Raw genomic sequence first — 15848 nt, 5'->3', positions numbered from 1 at the left:
TCTGTATTTCACAGACATTTTATTATACAAGAGAGATAATCAGAATACAAGGACTGGTTCTAACCTGAAGGAGGATGTCTTCCAAGTCAACACATTGGGTTAGGTCTTACCATCTCAATCAAACCTGACAGCCTTCAGATGGGGACTTTGGAATAGAGTTAAATCAAGGGTGCAGTGCCATAAAAGTATACCTATGTCCATTTGTTTCTGTGGTCTAACAAGTCATTTAGATATTTTCTAATAATTTTTTTGTGGGAAAGTTGTTCTCTACCTCAATATTACACTTACAGGAAAGGAGGCAGATCATTGCATTGCAGTATAAGGAGAAGCAATTGGGAACAGGAGAAATTTTAACACGACTGTTAAGAAGTTACATGGGAAATTAAGTGAGCAAAGGAGAGTAAAACAGACACAAAATTAATTATGTAAGAAGAAAATTATAGTTGTTGCTCAGGAATATTTATGCGGACACTGCCAACATTTTCTGAAAGAGGAAAAGTCCACCAGTTGTACAAATGGGAACTCAAGCTATGGCTCATTCTCTATTCATTCTAATTAGCATTCCTTCATTATGTCCCTTAGGATTGTGGATTCTAGGGTTATGTAAAAAATCCAGCAAGTTTGTAAAATTAAACAAGACATTGTGGTAAGATATATTACATCTATTATATTTATCCCTCAAAATACTGAAAAAAATACTGGATAAATAATATTCAATAACAATAAAAGAATAAAGTTCAGAGAATTTAGCCAGAGAATGAAGTATATTTTTTAACTATAACCATGGGGGTATATATAGATTTTGGCTAGTCACAAAGTAAAAAAAATCAACAACAAGGGGTAGTTTTATGATAGAAATAAGAAAAATGAGATAGAGCTTTCTCTAGCAAAATTTAGTTGATCAAGTAGTCATTTTTAAAAGCTACTTGAGGGCGCCTGGGTGGCTCAGTGGGTTAAGCCGCTGCCTTCGGCTCAGGTCATGATCTCAGGGTCCTGGGATTGAGTCCTGCATCGGGCTCTCTGCTCAGCAGGGAGCCTGTTTCCTCCTCTCTCTCTCTCTGCCTGCCTCTCTGCCTACTTGTGATCTCTCTCTGTCAAATAAATAAATAAAATCTTTAAAAGCTACTTGAAATATGCTTCATTGTAACTGTGCTCAGTAAAATGCAATCCAATATAATTATTGAACTGTCAGTTCCAGGATTTTTTAATATGTAGGCCATCTTAATTCTTACTCACTAGAATAACCACAGAGGGTAAAATGAACATAGACTTCTTCATACTTCCAGGGCTTATCATAGATCTAAATATAAAAGATAATGTTCCTAAGTTTCAGAAGAAAATGTAGGAGAACTTTTTTCCATCTTTGGATAAGTAATTTTTTATGAGACTAGAAAGGACTAACAAATTTAAAACTAATAAATTGGACTTCTCCAAAATTAAAAATTTCAGCTCATCAAAAGATGTGCAACAAAATGAAAAGAAAATTAAAGATAGGAAAAACACATTTGCAATGTTTGGTGGAATGAATATATATATATATATATATATATATATATATACACAAACACATATATATTTGTCAAAAATGGTATAAGGATTGAATAAAGACACAATTCAATAATATCAGGACAAACAACCCAATTAAAAATAGACAAAAAGTTTGAACAGATACTTCATAAGATATATCAATAAATGCTCAATAAGCACGAAAGAAAAGTGCTTAATAGCATTAGTCATCACAGAAATGCAAAATAAAAACACAATGAAATTGTCAACTTCAAATGTTGGCAATGATGTGGAGCAATCAGAATTCTTACATAATAATGGCAGAAGGGTTGCCGAGGGGAGGGGGTTGGGGAGAAGGGGGTGGGATTATGGACATTGGGGAGGGTATGTGATTTGGTGAGTGCTGTGAAGTGTGTAAACCTGGTGATTCACAGACCTGGGGATAAAAATATATGTATATAAAAAATATATGTTTATAAAAAATAAAAAATTTAAAAAAAAAAAAATAATGGCAGAATATAAAATAGGTCTTGGGGCACCTGTTTGGCTCAGTCACTTAAGCAGCTGACTCTTGATTTCGGCTCAGGTCATGATCTCACGGGTCATCAGAGTGAACGTCCTCAGGCTCCATGCTCAATAGGAAGTCTGCTTAAGGATCGTCTTTCTCCCTTTCCTGCCCCTCCCCCAACTCTTGCTTTCTATCTCAAATAAATAAAGCATTTTAAAAAAGAATAAAAAGTAATGAAAACACTTTGAAAATCTATTTGGGAGAATTTTGTGATATTAAATAAAGATTTACCCAATCATCCAACAATTCTACTACTAGGTACTTATCTAGACAAATGAAAATGCATCCACAGAAAGACAAGAAGGGCATATCAATTGCATCTTCATTCAGAATACCTCCAAACTTAAAAAAATGCAAATTTTATTTTAACAGAAAAATAATTCATGTGATGAAATGTTACTCCACAATATAAAGGAATAAACTGTTGACAGAACAGTGTGTATGAGTCTCAAAAATAGTATGCTTAGTGAAAAAGATTAAACACAAAAAGTACAATTTGTAGCATTCAATTTCTATGAATATAAATATAGAAGGGGAAAACTAATTTGTGGCAAAGCAAATAGGTACAGTGGTTCCTTCCGAAGTGTGGGGATGGACTGAAAAGGAATTAGGATAGGACTTTCCAGAATGATGAAAATATATGTAGATTCGTAGGGATGTTACCTGAGTTTATACATGCTTCATCAAAACATAATTGTACACTTAAGATCTGAATATCAAGCTATAGGAAATTAATGCCCCAATTATAAATAAAGTTTTGATTCTAACATATATTAACTTAATTCAAAGTATAATTCAATGTTGTCTATTTAGTCAACGGAGATAACAAGATGTTTATATATAAATGTGCATGCTTAAAGTTTGTCTCTATTGACTTAGGGCCATTATCAGGAAAATAAAAGGAAGAACTCTTTAGAAAAAAATAAAATGATTTTGATAGACTCATATAATTATTGAGATGTCAAATTGTTTAACTTTAAAAATTAGTTTTGTTTTTCACAATCCCTTTATATTATCAAGTGTGTGAATTTGAAAATTTCAGAAATTCTGATATGGTTTTGATTATTTGAAGGTCTAATTAACTGAGAGTGGAATTAGTCAAGACTCATATTTAAAATGCTGTTCTCTCTTCCAGTTTAAAATTTAAATTCTAAATTTCTAACTAATATATGTCAGAAAAATATACTTGAGGGGTGCTTTGGTGGCTCAGTGGGTTATGCCTCTGCCTTTGGCTCAGGTCAAGATCTCAGGGTCCTGGAATCGAGCCCCACATGAAGCTCTCTGCTCAGCATGGAGCCTGCTTCCTCCTCTCTCTGCCTGCCTCTCTGCCTACTTGTGATCTCTGTCTGTCAAATAAATAAAATCTTTATATATATGTATATATCAAGATTTTATATATATATATATATATATATATATACATATATATATATATATATATATATATACACTTGAAATTTGGAATAGATATAAAGGATCCAGAAAATTAATTTTTTTCTAATGTCTCTGGGTATCCAAGGTAAAAATCTTAAAATTCAAACACTAGTAAAAAAGGGGGAAAAAGTCCTCATAGCCCCATCACCATAACCACAACTGTCATTTTGGAGTGAATCTTTCAGTTCCTAAACAAACACAGTCACAAATGCACCAAGCATTTTTATATTATTATGCATGCTGTTTTAAGTCTGTTTTTTTTTTATTCTAGCCAGTAATATATTGTGAACCCTTTCTCTGTCCATAAAAATTCTTATAAGTTTTGTGATCTAATTGCTGAATTTTCTTCATTGGTTTCTATCAAAAAGCACTCATAATATTGCTACCTTCAACAAAACAGCAAAATAAATTCTGTGTCTAATTTGGAGATGGAGACATTTGATTGATTGATATGATAAGTAATAACCTTAAATACTAGTTATTACTGTTGTAGTCCTTCAGAAAGAGAACATAGATTGATATTCCCATTACTCATGCAACAAAGTACCTAAATGTCTTCACCAATAGTGTTTACAATTGTTTAGGTCTTAGTTTCATATTTGAAAAATATTACATTGTTACTTTTGGGTTTTTTTTGATAGCTACTAAGATTTATTTTTACTAGTTTCTTATTTTACATTATTAATTTAACATTTTTCTTTTGTGAAGTCCCTGTGTATATTTTTGCATATTTCCACTCATATGACTATACTTTTCATATTTTTAGGTCATTTATATTAAGTACCTCATGACTTTTTGTTTTATATATCTTGAATATGATTTTCTTTGATAATTATTTAAATATTTATTTTATTTTATGTATATCTTGATTATAGAAAATGTTTTTATTCATAGTGTCACATCTTGCAACCTTTATATATTTTGGTTAAGCTTTAAATGATAGGAAATTAAGTTTATACAAATAAATTTTGAGAAGTTATACTATGTTAGATATTTTAATTTTCTCAATATTTTTATTGTTCACTGCTATTAAATATAAAAAATTCACATTTTCATATAAAATAACTTTTCCTTAAGATGAAATGGAATAGAGTTACATATAATGTTAATGTAACTTTTGTTACTCATCTCATATCTACTTCTCTCATAGAATTCACTATATCAATAAATGGTGACTTTTTGTTAGTTGTTGACAGAGTCTGTTTTCCACAGAATAGCTTAAGTGATCCTTTCAGATCCTAAAATAAAACAGGTCATAGCTTACAGGAATTGCAAAATGTGACCTTACTGGTGGTAGAAATTGCAACAGGACCGCCTTCTTGTGAATGTATTTCAAAATGGGTCTCTTTTCCCCACACTGAAATAGTACCATGGGTTGGGATAGGGCCCTGAGCCTGACTAAAGTAGCACAGGCTGAATTGTTGGATCCAAGGCCTGGCAACTTTGTGCAGGACAAAAGTTGACTATGTTGACATGACCCAAGTTAGGTCATGTCACATCCATACTCAAAACTCTCTGATGGCCTTCTAGCACACTCAAAAAAATTCAGTCTTGTATAGACTTACCCAATTGCATCAGTTCTCAGGCCTCATTGTATACTCATCTTCACATGCATGATCCACAATTAGGAAGTTTGCCCTGGTTATTCCTTTTCCTTGGAAATCTCTCGCTTCCATTTTTCATCCCAGCTCTCACTGGTTCTACTCAACCGGCTCTGACCACAACATTTGAAACTTCAAATTTGTGTAATATCACCATAGTGGAATAAAAGTTTTCTCCTATCTTCCCCTAAAGAACACTGAGTAGACAATTGTTCATGAATGAGATACCCTTTGTAGAAGTCCAGGGGTCCAACAAAGATGTTCCAGTTCATCACTGGAGCAAAAAATTTTAAGACTGGATGCATCAAAGTGGCTAAGAGGAAGATTTTCACTTTACCTGTGTCATTCTTTCCTCAGGATGACAGATGAGACTTCTTACCCCTTGATTTCTTTCATGGGGTAAGTGAGAATATATGAATGACGGTCAGGTTTCCCAGCTGTATAAGACGTTGCCAGAGAGACCCATTTCTTTTTCATCCCACCCAGAATACTGGGGGACAGAAACCAGTTGGGAGATTGGAATTTATGGCTCTCAGAGGGCTTCATACTGCTACAGGATCTACTTACAACATCATGGATTCCATTACGAAGCCTTCCCATGGAGCACCTGCAGATGCTCCAACTGACCTTTCTTTCTCTCTGAACAAATAAAAGCCCATAGACAGAGGGTTTCACTGGTGAATTCTACCAAACATATTAAGAATTAAAGTCCAATCTTTTAAAACTCTTCCAAAATATTGAAGAGGGAGAACTCTTCCAAATTTTATGAGACTACCATTACCCTAATACCAAAGCCAGATAAGGACAACACAATAAAACTACAAGCCAACACCCTTGATGAATGTAGGTGCAGAAATTTCAACAAAATGCTAGCAAACTAAAGTCAACAGCACATTGAAAGGATTATACACCACAATTTGGGGATTTATCTGGATGCAAATATGTTTCAATATATAAAAATTAATCAGTGTTATGCATCACATTAATATAAAGAAAAATAAAAATTACATGACTATTTCAATAGATGAAAATCCATTTGACAAAAATTCACATCTACCTGTGATAAACACTCTTAATAAATTAGATACTGGAGGTGCATAACTCAACATAATAAAATTCATATAGGATGACCCCACAGCTAACATCATATTCCATGATGAAGGTCTGAAAAGCTTGCCTCTAAGATGTAGAACAAGACGGTTGCTGACTACTCACTACTCATATTCAGTACAGTATTGGAAGTCCTAGCCAGAGCAAACAGGTAAGAAACTTAAATAAAAGGCGTTAAAATGCAAAAGGAAAATGTAAATTTGTCTTTGCATGTGATATGATTTTACATATGGAAAATCATAAAGACAATAACACCCTGTTAGAAGTAAAGAACTAATTCAGTAAAGTTGCAAATAACAACCAAAAAAATACAAAAATCAGTTGCATATTTACATCCTAAAAATGAACCAGAAATAAAGGAAACAATACCCTTATAATAGCACTGAAAACAATGAAATGCTTTGAAATCAATTTAACCAAGTAAGTGAAAGACTTTTACACTGAAAAAAGGAAAAAACTTTGATGAAAAAAATAAAGACACAAATAAATGGAAAGCTATTCCTTGTTCATGGATAAGAAAGGATTAATATTATTAAAATCAATAATTTAATTATAATTGGCTAATAATTAATATAACAATGGTGACTAATAATGAAAATTTACCCAAAATTGTCTGTGGAGTTAATGTAGTCCTTTTCAAAATTCCAGTGGCATTTTTTAATAGAGACAGGAAAATCATTCCTAAAATGTATATGAAACCCACAAAGGGCCCCGAATTGCCAAAGCAATCCAGTAAGAAGAACTGTGAGAAGAAAAAAGTTGAAGTAAAAAGAACAAAGTAGGAGGCATCACATTTCCTGATTTCAAACTACGTTACAAAGCTAAGTCACCAAAACAATATGGTACTGGCAAAAAACAAATTAGACCAATGGAACAGAATAGAGAGCCAAGGAAGAACCACCCCCCTCCCCAACACACACACACAGTCAACTAATATTTGATGAATAAGCCAAAAATAGCCAATGGGGAAAGAATAGTGTTTTTAATAAATTGTGCTGGGAAAACTGGATAAACAACATATGCAAAAGAATGAATTTGATCCCTGTCTTATACCACAAATAATCCAATTAAAAATGGACAGAGGAGACTGTCTTTTTTCCACTGTATATTTTTTCCTGTTTTGTCGAAGATTATTTGACTATAGAGTTGAGGATCCATATCTGGGCTCTCTACTCTGTTCCTCTGGTCTATGTGTCTGTTTTTATGCCAGTACCATGCTGTCTTGGTGATCACAGCTTTGTAGTAAAGCTTGAAATCAGGTAACGTGATGCCCCCAGTTTTATTTTTGTTTTTCAACATTTCCTTAGCGATTTGGGATCTCTTCTGATTCCATACAAATTTTTGGATTATTTGCTCCAGCTCTTTGAAGAATACCGGTGGAATTTGATTGGAATGGCATTAAAAGTATAGATTGCTCTAGGCAGTATAGACATTTTAACAATGTTTATTCTTCCCCTCCAAAATTGCAAGACAGGGAACAACATGTGCTGGAGGGGATGTGGAGAAAGGGGAACCCTCTTCCACTATTTTTGGGAATGCAAGTTGGTGCGGCCTCTTTGGAGAACAGTGTGGAGATTCTTCAAGAAATTAAAAATAGAACTTCCCTATGACCCTGCAATTGCACTACTGGGTGTTTACCCCAAAGATACAGATGTAGTGAAAAGAAGGGCCATCTGTACCCCAATATTTATAGCAGCAATGGCCACAGTTGCCAAATTGTGGAAAGAACTAAGATGCCCTTCAACAGATGAATGGATAAGGAAGATGTGGTCCATATACTCTATGGAGTATTATGCCTCCATCAGAAAGGATGAATACCCAACTTTTGTAGCAACATGGACGGAACTGGAGGAGATTATGCTGAGTGAAATAAGTCAAACAGAGAGTCAATTATCATATGGTTTCACTTATTTTTGGAGCATAACAAATAGCATGGTGGACATGGGGTATTAGGAGAAGGGAGTTGAGGGAAATTGGAAGGGGAGGTGAACCATGAGAAACTAAGGACTCTGAAAAACAATCTGAGGGGTTTTAAGTGGGGGGGGAGGTTGGGGGAACCAGGTGGTGGGTATTATAGAGGGCACGGATTTCATGGAGCACTGGGTGTGGTAGAAAAACAATGAATACTGTTATGCTGAAAATAAATTAAAAATAATTTTTTTTAAAAAAATGGGCAGATGGGACGCTTGGGTGGCTCAGTTGGTTGAGCGGCTGCCTTCGGCTCAGATCATGGTCCTGGCATCCTGGGATCGAGTCCCGCATCGGGCTCCTTGCTCGGCGGGGAGCCTGCTTCTCCCTCTGCCTCTTCCTGCCATTCTGTCTGCCTGTGCTTGCTCTCTCTCCCTCTCTCTCTGACAAATAAATAAATAAAATCTTAAAAAAAAAAAAATGGGCAGAGGACCTGCTTAAACGTTTTTCTTAAGAAGTCACACAAGTGTTCAATAGGTAAGTTAAAAGTTACTTTACTTGACATCACTAATCATCAGAGAACTAGAAATCCATATTACAATGAGATATTACCTCACACCTGTTAGAACGATTATTATTAAAAAAGAGAGATAACAGGTATTGGTGAGGATATCAAAGAAAAGGAACACTTGTGCTCTGGGGGTGGAATTGTAAATTTGTTCAGCCACCATGGAAGACATTGGATATTCTTTTAAAAATTAAAAATAGAAAAAAAAAATAGAACTACCAAATGATCTAGCATTCCACTTCTGGGCACATGTGCAAAGGAAATAAAGTCACTATCTTGAAGAAATATCTACACTCTCATGTTTGTTGTAGCTTTATTTACAATAGTTAAGAGATGGAAACAACCTAAGTGTCCATTGATAGATGATAAATGAGCCACTAGTCCTAGATATCACTTATATGTGGATTCTAAAAAAGCCAAACTCAGAATAATGGTGTAGAAAGTAGAGAAGAAAGAGTAGAGTAGAATGAACTGAGTAGAATGGTGTTGCCAGGGGCTGAAGGTTGGGAATATCGGAGATGTTGTTCAAGTATTACATGTTTTCAGTTATAAAATGAAAAGTCTTACACATAGATCAGAGTAATTATAGTTAACAATACTATGTTTATATACTTGAAAGCTGCTAAGAAAAAAAATCAGATTCTGTATATACACAGAATATTATATATATAGTATATATTGTATATATACAAATCAGGTTTATGTATAATACATATATATGCACACATATACATATATATACATATAAATATATATTATTGTAATAATATATACACATATATACATATGTACTATATATATACATACATATACACACACACACACACATATATATGTGATTATCACAATAAGGATAACACCTCTATCAGCTCACATAATTGCCATATGTGTGGTGAGAATCTGATTTGTTCTCTCAGCAACTTTGAAGTATACAAAACACATATAAAACATAAAACTCTCTCTCTCTGTATATATATATATATATATATATATATAAAATTGTCATGTTGTATGCCTTAAACAATGTTCTATGTGAATTATCTTGGTTAAACTCGAGAAAATTAAAATAGCAGACTCTCTCCTCACTACCTGTCCCCCTCAGATAAATTTCTATTTCTGTACAGCAGTTGTTTATTTTTATTGCCTGCCTTCCCCCAAAAGAGTTTTTATATGTTTACACTTACCTGCATGATATTTACCTCTTTTACTTTAGCATTATAGCATCATTAATTCATGAAAATTCAGGCAATTTAAGAAGATAAAACCCATGTTGTGGTCATTTCTACACTATGACCATGACTTTATGATAGCTATGTCCTTTTTTTCAATGACAAGCTTAGAACGTATTTCTTTAGAAAATTAAACATTCTTGTGTAAACCTGGTGATTCACAGACCTGGGGATAAAAATATATGTATATAAAAAATATATGTTTATAAAAAATAAAAAATTAAAAAAAAAAAAAAAAAAAAAAAAAAAAAAAACTGAACTTTGTTTCTAACAGTAAAATAAAAAGTGTGAATGGGAACATATTGATACTGTGACCTATTTTGTCTGTTGACTGGTCCTGAGATTTCTTCATGTCAATTTCTACAACTGACTTTGGAATTAAATGCTGTTTTTCTGGCATAGTTTTCACCTAGGGATTGTGGTTTGAGGTTATCTGAATTAAATCTACTGCTAATATCTGAATTACTTATAAAAGAAAAAAAAAAACAAAAATGTCTTGTAATAGAATAATTAAATGAATTATAGTATAATTAAATATAAGCATCTGATAACCTGATAACAAATTCTAGTGACATGTAAAATATGTATATTTCAATGTAGAGAGATTAAATAAGAACATAAATAGCATATGTAGTATATTAAATATGTAAATATAGTCCCATATGATTATAATTCTTTTTTACCTTTTGGTATAATTTTTTTTATTGAGAAAATGCAATATTTACACGAAAATAAAGCTTAGAATTTCTTTCCTGCATCAAGTAAACCAAATTGTTTAAATGTACCAGCATCAGATATAAGCTAAATATGGAACTATGAAGGAATTCTCTAATGGTGTTTTGATGCAAGTGCCACATCCAGCCCCCAATATCAGCTTTTATTTAATAAATTACCAACTCACAGGAAAATAAGCAGGATCATCAAAAATTGCAGTTTTAGAGAATATTTAAAAGTATGAAATTGTGTTTGGTAAATCCAATATGCCTCTACTTACACAAGCAAGAATGACAAGACCTACAGACCATCTTCTCTACTTTATTTCAAGACAGTTTTAGCAAGCCATTAAAAAATCACTATTGGAATTCATGGAAGATAACAAAATATAGGTATCAAATTTCCAAAAGATAGAGAAAAGCAGACATACCATAAGGACATGTATTAAGTGAGAATGTGAGAGAAGAAAAAAGCAAGAAAACAGTGAGACAAAGAGACAGACAATGAATCAAACTGCCAGCAGCAGTTTCAACTTCAGACTTTGTATATAAACACAGTCTGGAAGGTGTTGTAGGTTACACACTAGATTTTTTCTCCTCGTCTTTCTAATTCAAATCAGCTATAACATTAGCAACAGGATTTCTTTAAGCATAAAAACCAATAGATGTCTTATATATCCACGAGAGTAAAAATGATATAAGATTTATATTAGAAGAGAGGCCATAAAACAAATACCAAGAATAAATTTGTAATTTATCTTTTGGTTTATATCTTTTTATGTTATACATGTTTAAAATATTTTTGTTATTTATCTATACATTAAATTTTGTCAAAGAAAAATGGGCTTTGATTTATATATCAATACATAAGCCATGGAGATTATATACATTATTTATGAATTATATATTATGAATTTTATTTCATTTTTTGTTTTGTTTTGTTTTTTACAAGCTTACGTTCTAAACTGAGAAAAAGCTGGGTTGCAGTGATGATCCTGCCTCTTGATACTTTCAACAAAATTAACCTTCGGCAAGTAATGTAAGACACATTTTCCCAATTGTAAAATTTGATGATAATAATAGGAATATTTCACATTGTTTGAGAAGTTAAGTAATATAATGACTACAAAATACTTGGTAGTGTCAGGTACAGGGGACCTAATAAATGCTAAGGATTAGATTTATTGAGCTTTCATTACATTGTAGTACACACAGAATCTCTGTAAATTAAGTGCTATTATTCCCATTTACAAATTAGAAAAGAAAGAATGAAAAGAAAAAATTGATTTTCCCTGTCTGACAAAGTTTTTTAACTTCCCAGAGGCCACAATTGTTTCTCCAAGAAAAGGAGCAAAGGTAAAATAGAAATGTGTTTTCTCATTTTCAAGGGGATCTAGAGAGAATAGATACTTAGGCAAACCGTACTATCAGTGGTTTTATAGCTAGAAACTGCCAGGTAGCATTGAGTGCTTTATTTCTTTCTTATATTTACATCAGTTATATCACACACATTGCTTCTGTTAAGAAAAATGCAAAAAGCTTTGTCCTTTTACTTATATATGTATCATTTTAGCCAGCTGGAAACTCTAAGAATTATCTTTCTATTCTCTTTTAGCCTGTAGTATGTATGATTGGATACATAACCTGTGTGCAGGTGAACACAGATACCTGCCCACCTCCCCCACCCCCAGCCCCTCTCCTGTGCACAGTGCTGTCTATTTTCTATCTTGACTTGGTGCTATGTCATTAACAAAAGACATTCAGCTTTTAATGATCTTGGCCATGATAATCAAAGTGTCTAACAGTGTTTAGACATGTCAGCCTTACTGTATACTTCTTAAAGGAATAGACATTGAAAGACTTCATGTAAGGGAAGAAATAATTAGAAATACTCCATAAGTGAACAACAAACAACAAACAAATAAACAGGAATCAAACTAGCAAACTATTCTTTGCATAAACGTGTGGTTTGGAACAACACAGACATTTGATCTATCGTTCTGAGTGTAAACATAACCAAGTATGTAACGAGTCTTTAAATCTTAAGAGTTTATCTGCTTAGAATATTTTGAGTTAAAAGTTCAAAAATGGTTTACTATAGTTAAAAAATTACACACTTTGGTAAAAATCTGGGACTTAATGAAATATGTAATATTTTGAACTTGATTGAAGTAGAGTTGATTTATATTTAAAATGAGTTTTTGATAAGACATCAAAAATTTCTCATATAATTAGATACTCTATATTCTAAGAAGAAATTTTGAAGAAGCACTTAAATAATAGGCAGGTGTCAGATGATTTTCACACCTGTTTTATCAAGTAGTTTAAAAACAAGTAATTTCATTTGTATAGACAGAAATGTAAACTTCCCAGTTAGTGACCTAAAAGATCCAACTTTTCAGATATTTAGATTTTTAAACCATGCACAATGTATAAAATTAATGTATTTTTATATGAATATTGGTTTTTACATATTTTTGCACATTGTTATATATTAAAATTGAGTATCCACATTGCATGGTATGCTTTCACTTTATCAACAGTTATTACCCATAAATAATGAAGCCTGAAAATAAGTATTTAAAAAAACAAATACTTTTAACCAATCTAAAGAGGTCATTATTAATTTATGTTCACTTTGTGAGAGATAATATTAATATACTAATATTATAAAGTCAAACATACTGAGCTAATTTGTGCCTGAGATTATATAATTCCAAATAAATAAAAATTAAATGGTGAATATGACTTTATTACAATTGTACCACAAACATTACGTACCCTGTGTAAAATGAAATTTTACCCATTACATATTTTCCCTCCATTCTTCCATTCAAAACACACTAACCTTGTCCTAAAGTTTGTAGGATGAGGATGTCCATCATATAAGGATAAGTAGTCATATTCTTCTTCTAGAGCAAATGACTGAAAAACAATTTGTATTCTATTCCGTTCTTCTGCTATTATTACCCATGTACAGTTTGCACCATTTGGATATCCATATGGAAAACCAGGGCTTTCTATAGTGCCATTAAGTCCTTTTAAAGTTCCACCACATGTATAAATAAATCCTGAAACAAAAGACAAATAAACAGACATTAATATTGTATAAAGCACAAAAAATCCAGGAGACAGTATAGTTTTGAAAAAAAAAAAAACTTTTGTTTTTCTAAGACCTATGTGGTCATAATTTTGTAAATAGCAAAGAATAGGTAAATTATCTAGATTTCTTTCTTAAAAAGATAAGCAAAATCCTAAAAACTAGCAAAAATAACTAGCAAAATCCTAAAAAAAAAAAAAAAAAAACTTGTCATCTACCAAACATCTTACAGTTAGCAATTATAGAATAGTTGATGAAGTAAAATTCTCCACACATCATTTTCCATTTCATGATCCAACAGAAAAACAAAATCTTAGAACATGGTATCTTCCCTGGAAGTAGTTTCCAAACTAATCATGGACAATCATAAACAGCAATGAAAACTAAATGATTTTTTAAGGTATGCCTTAAAAATCAACTTCACTTTTTCTTGGTAAAACATGCTCATTTTTGTGTGTCCATATCTGTACCATGTAGCCAGTCTGCCTTAGGAAAATCCTTCCTACCCTGGTTCTACCAGAAGGATAAATGATTCAGATCTTTAAAAAACCAATATACGTTATCATTCTTTCTTTGACTAGAATAGTTGGATATTAGGATAAACACAATCTTTAACTATATCAGAGTGAAACCTAACGTTAGGAAGAAAATACATTGAAAATTTGAATCCTGGACAACTGACAGCAGCCATTTATTTGTTTGTTTAGTTTATTTATTTGAGAGAGAGAGAGACAGAGAGGGAGCACAAGCAGGGGAAGTAGTAGAAGGAGAGGGAGAAGCAGGCTCTCCATTGAGCAGGGAGCCCAATGTGGAGCTCCATCCCAGAACCCTGGGATCATCACCTGAGCTGAAGACAGATGCTTAACCGACTGAGCCACCCAAGCACCCTGGTAGCAGCCATCTTAAAAACTTCCATGGCTCAGGGAGCCCAGGTGGCTCAGTTCGTTATGTCTAACTCTTGATTTTTGTCCCAGGTCATGATCTCGGGGTCCTGGCATAGAGCCCTCCATGAAGCTCCACACTCAGAAAGGAGTCTGCTTGAGGAGTCTTTTCCCCACTGCCCCTCCTCCTGCTAAAAAAATAAATAAAACTTAAAAAAAAAAAAAAAGGAACTTACATGGTTCTGTGAAAGTGCTAATTCTATGGGAAATCTGAACTATTGACAGCTTGACTCTTGGAGACATCTAGAAAACATACAATGTTTCTTGAGAAAATGGTGTTTCCAGATCTGTGGGTTGTGCATGAAGCTTATGGGCCAGGAAGCTGTTAAGTCAGAAATATGAGCTAACTGAGGGGAAAGAACACTTTATTACCCAAAGCATCTATATTTGGAACTGGATATAGAAATGTAGGAAATATGGGGCTCCCCTCTCTGAGAAGGAATGAGTATATGATAGGTATGGGTATTGTTTTGAAAAATATGAATGGGAAGCCAGAGTTGTAGATTGTGGCAGACAGAGAATGATGTGGGATACTGTATATTCGTTCTTTTCTTTTTTCACAAGAATACCATGCTTTTGCCAGTGTATCCACTTCTCTACCAAACAACTGTATGCTTTAGAGTAGCTGGGTCTACTGACCCCAATGGTGAGGTAGGTGGCTCAGGGCTGAATTAATCACTACAACCCAACCCTCTTATCCACATTTACTTCAGGAACGTACTCTGACTATCTCTATTTTACCGCAAAATCCTAAACCTGGGATATTCAGAATTGATATAAACAGTTCTTGTGATTCTTTTTGGCCTTTTAAAAAGTTACCAAGAAGTTGAATAAGGTAGAAGTTTAAAAAAAATCAATATTTGTGTGTATACCTATATTTTGCTCATGCACCAAAAGTCAAATAGGGCATTTTATGATTTTCAAAAATAAAAAAAGGAGAAAGGTCCCTTTTAAATTGCTTCTTGCAGAGCAATTACTTTGAAGCCTTAGGTTAATTAGCTATCACCCATTTCTATTAGTTTTCTGCCTGAACAGCTTCCAATTTGAACTTCATAACTAAATGCAAGCATGAATCCCTTCAGCTACAATCTGATCTATGGGCTGTTTTTTCTGTTTTTTTTTTTTTTTTTATTCTCAAGCCCCATAACCCTGATGGCTTTAGAAAAAGGA

General features: G+C 33.0%; 1 protein-coding gene across 2 annotated transcripts in view; it reads right to left on the bottom strand.

Annotated features, from left to right (window-relative positions):
• The window catches only part of CSMD3 (CUB and Sushi multiple domains 3), a 1244673-nt gene that overhangs the window by 1107959 nt on the left and 120866 nt on the right, over positions 1-15848 (bottom strand). For both annotated transcript variants that reach the window (XM_059165746.1, XM_059165745.1), the window contains exon 2: positions 13486-13708. In XM_059165746.1, coding sequence (XP_059021729.1) covers positions 13486-13708 — 223 coding nt within the window. The remainder of the gene's footprint in view (positions 1-13485; positions 13709-15848) is intronic.

This window comes from Mustela lutreola, chromosome 3 (assembly GCF_030435805.1).
Source record: "Mustela lutreola isolate mMusLut2 chromosome 3, mMusLut2.pri, whole genome shotgun sequence".
In the NCBI taxonomy this organism is placed as follows: domain Eukaryota; kingdom Metazoa; phylum Chordata; class Mammalia; order Carnivora; family Mustelidae; genus Mustela; species Mustela lutreola.
The sequence above is the reverse complement of the archived record's forward strand: the minus strand, read 5'-3'. Positions and strand labels throughout refer to the sequence as shown.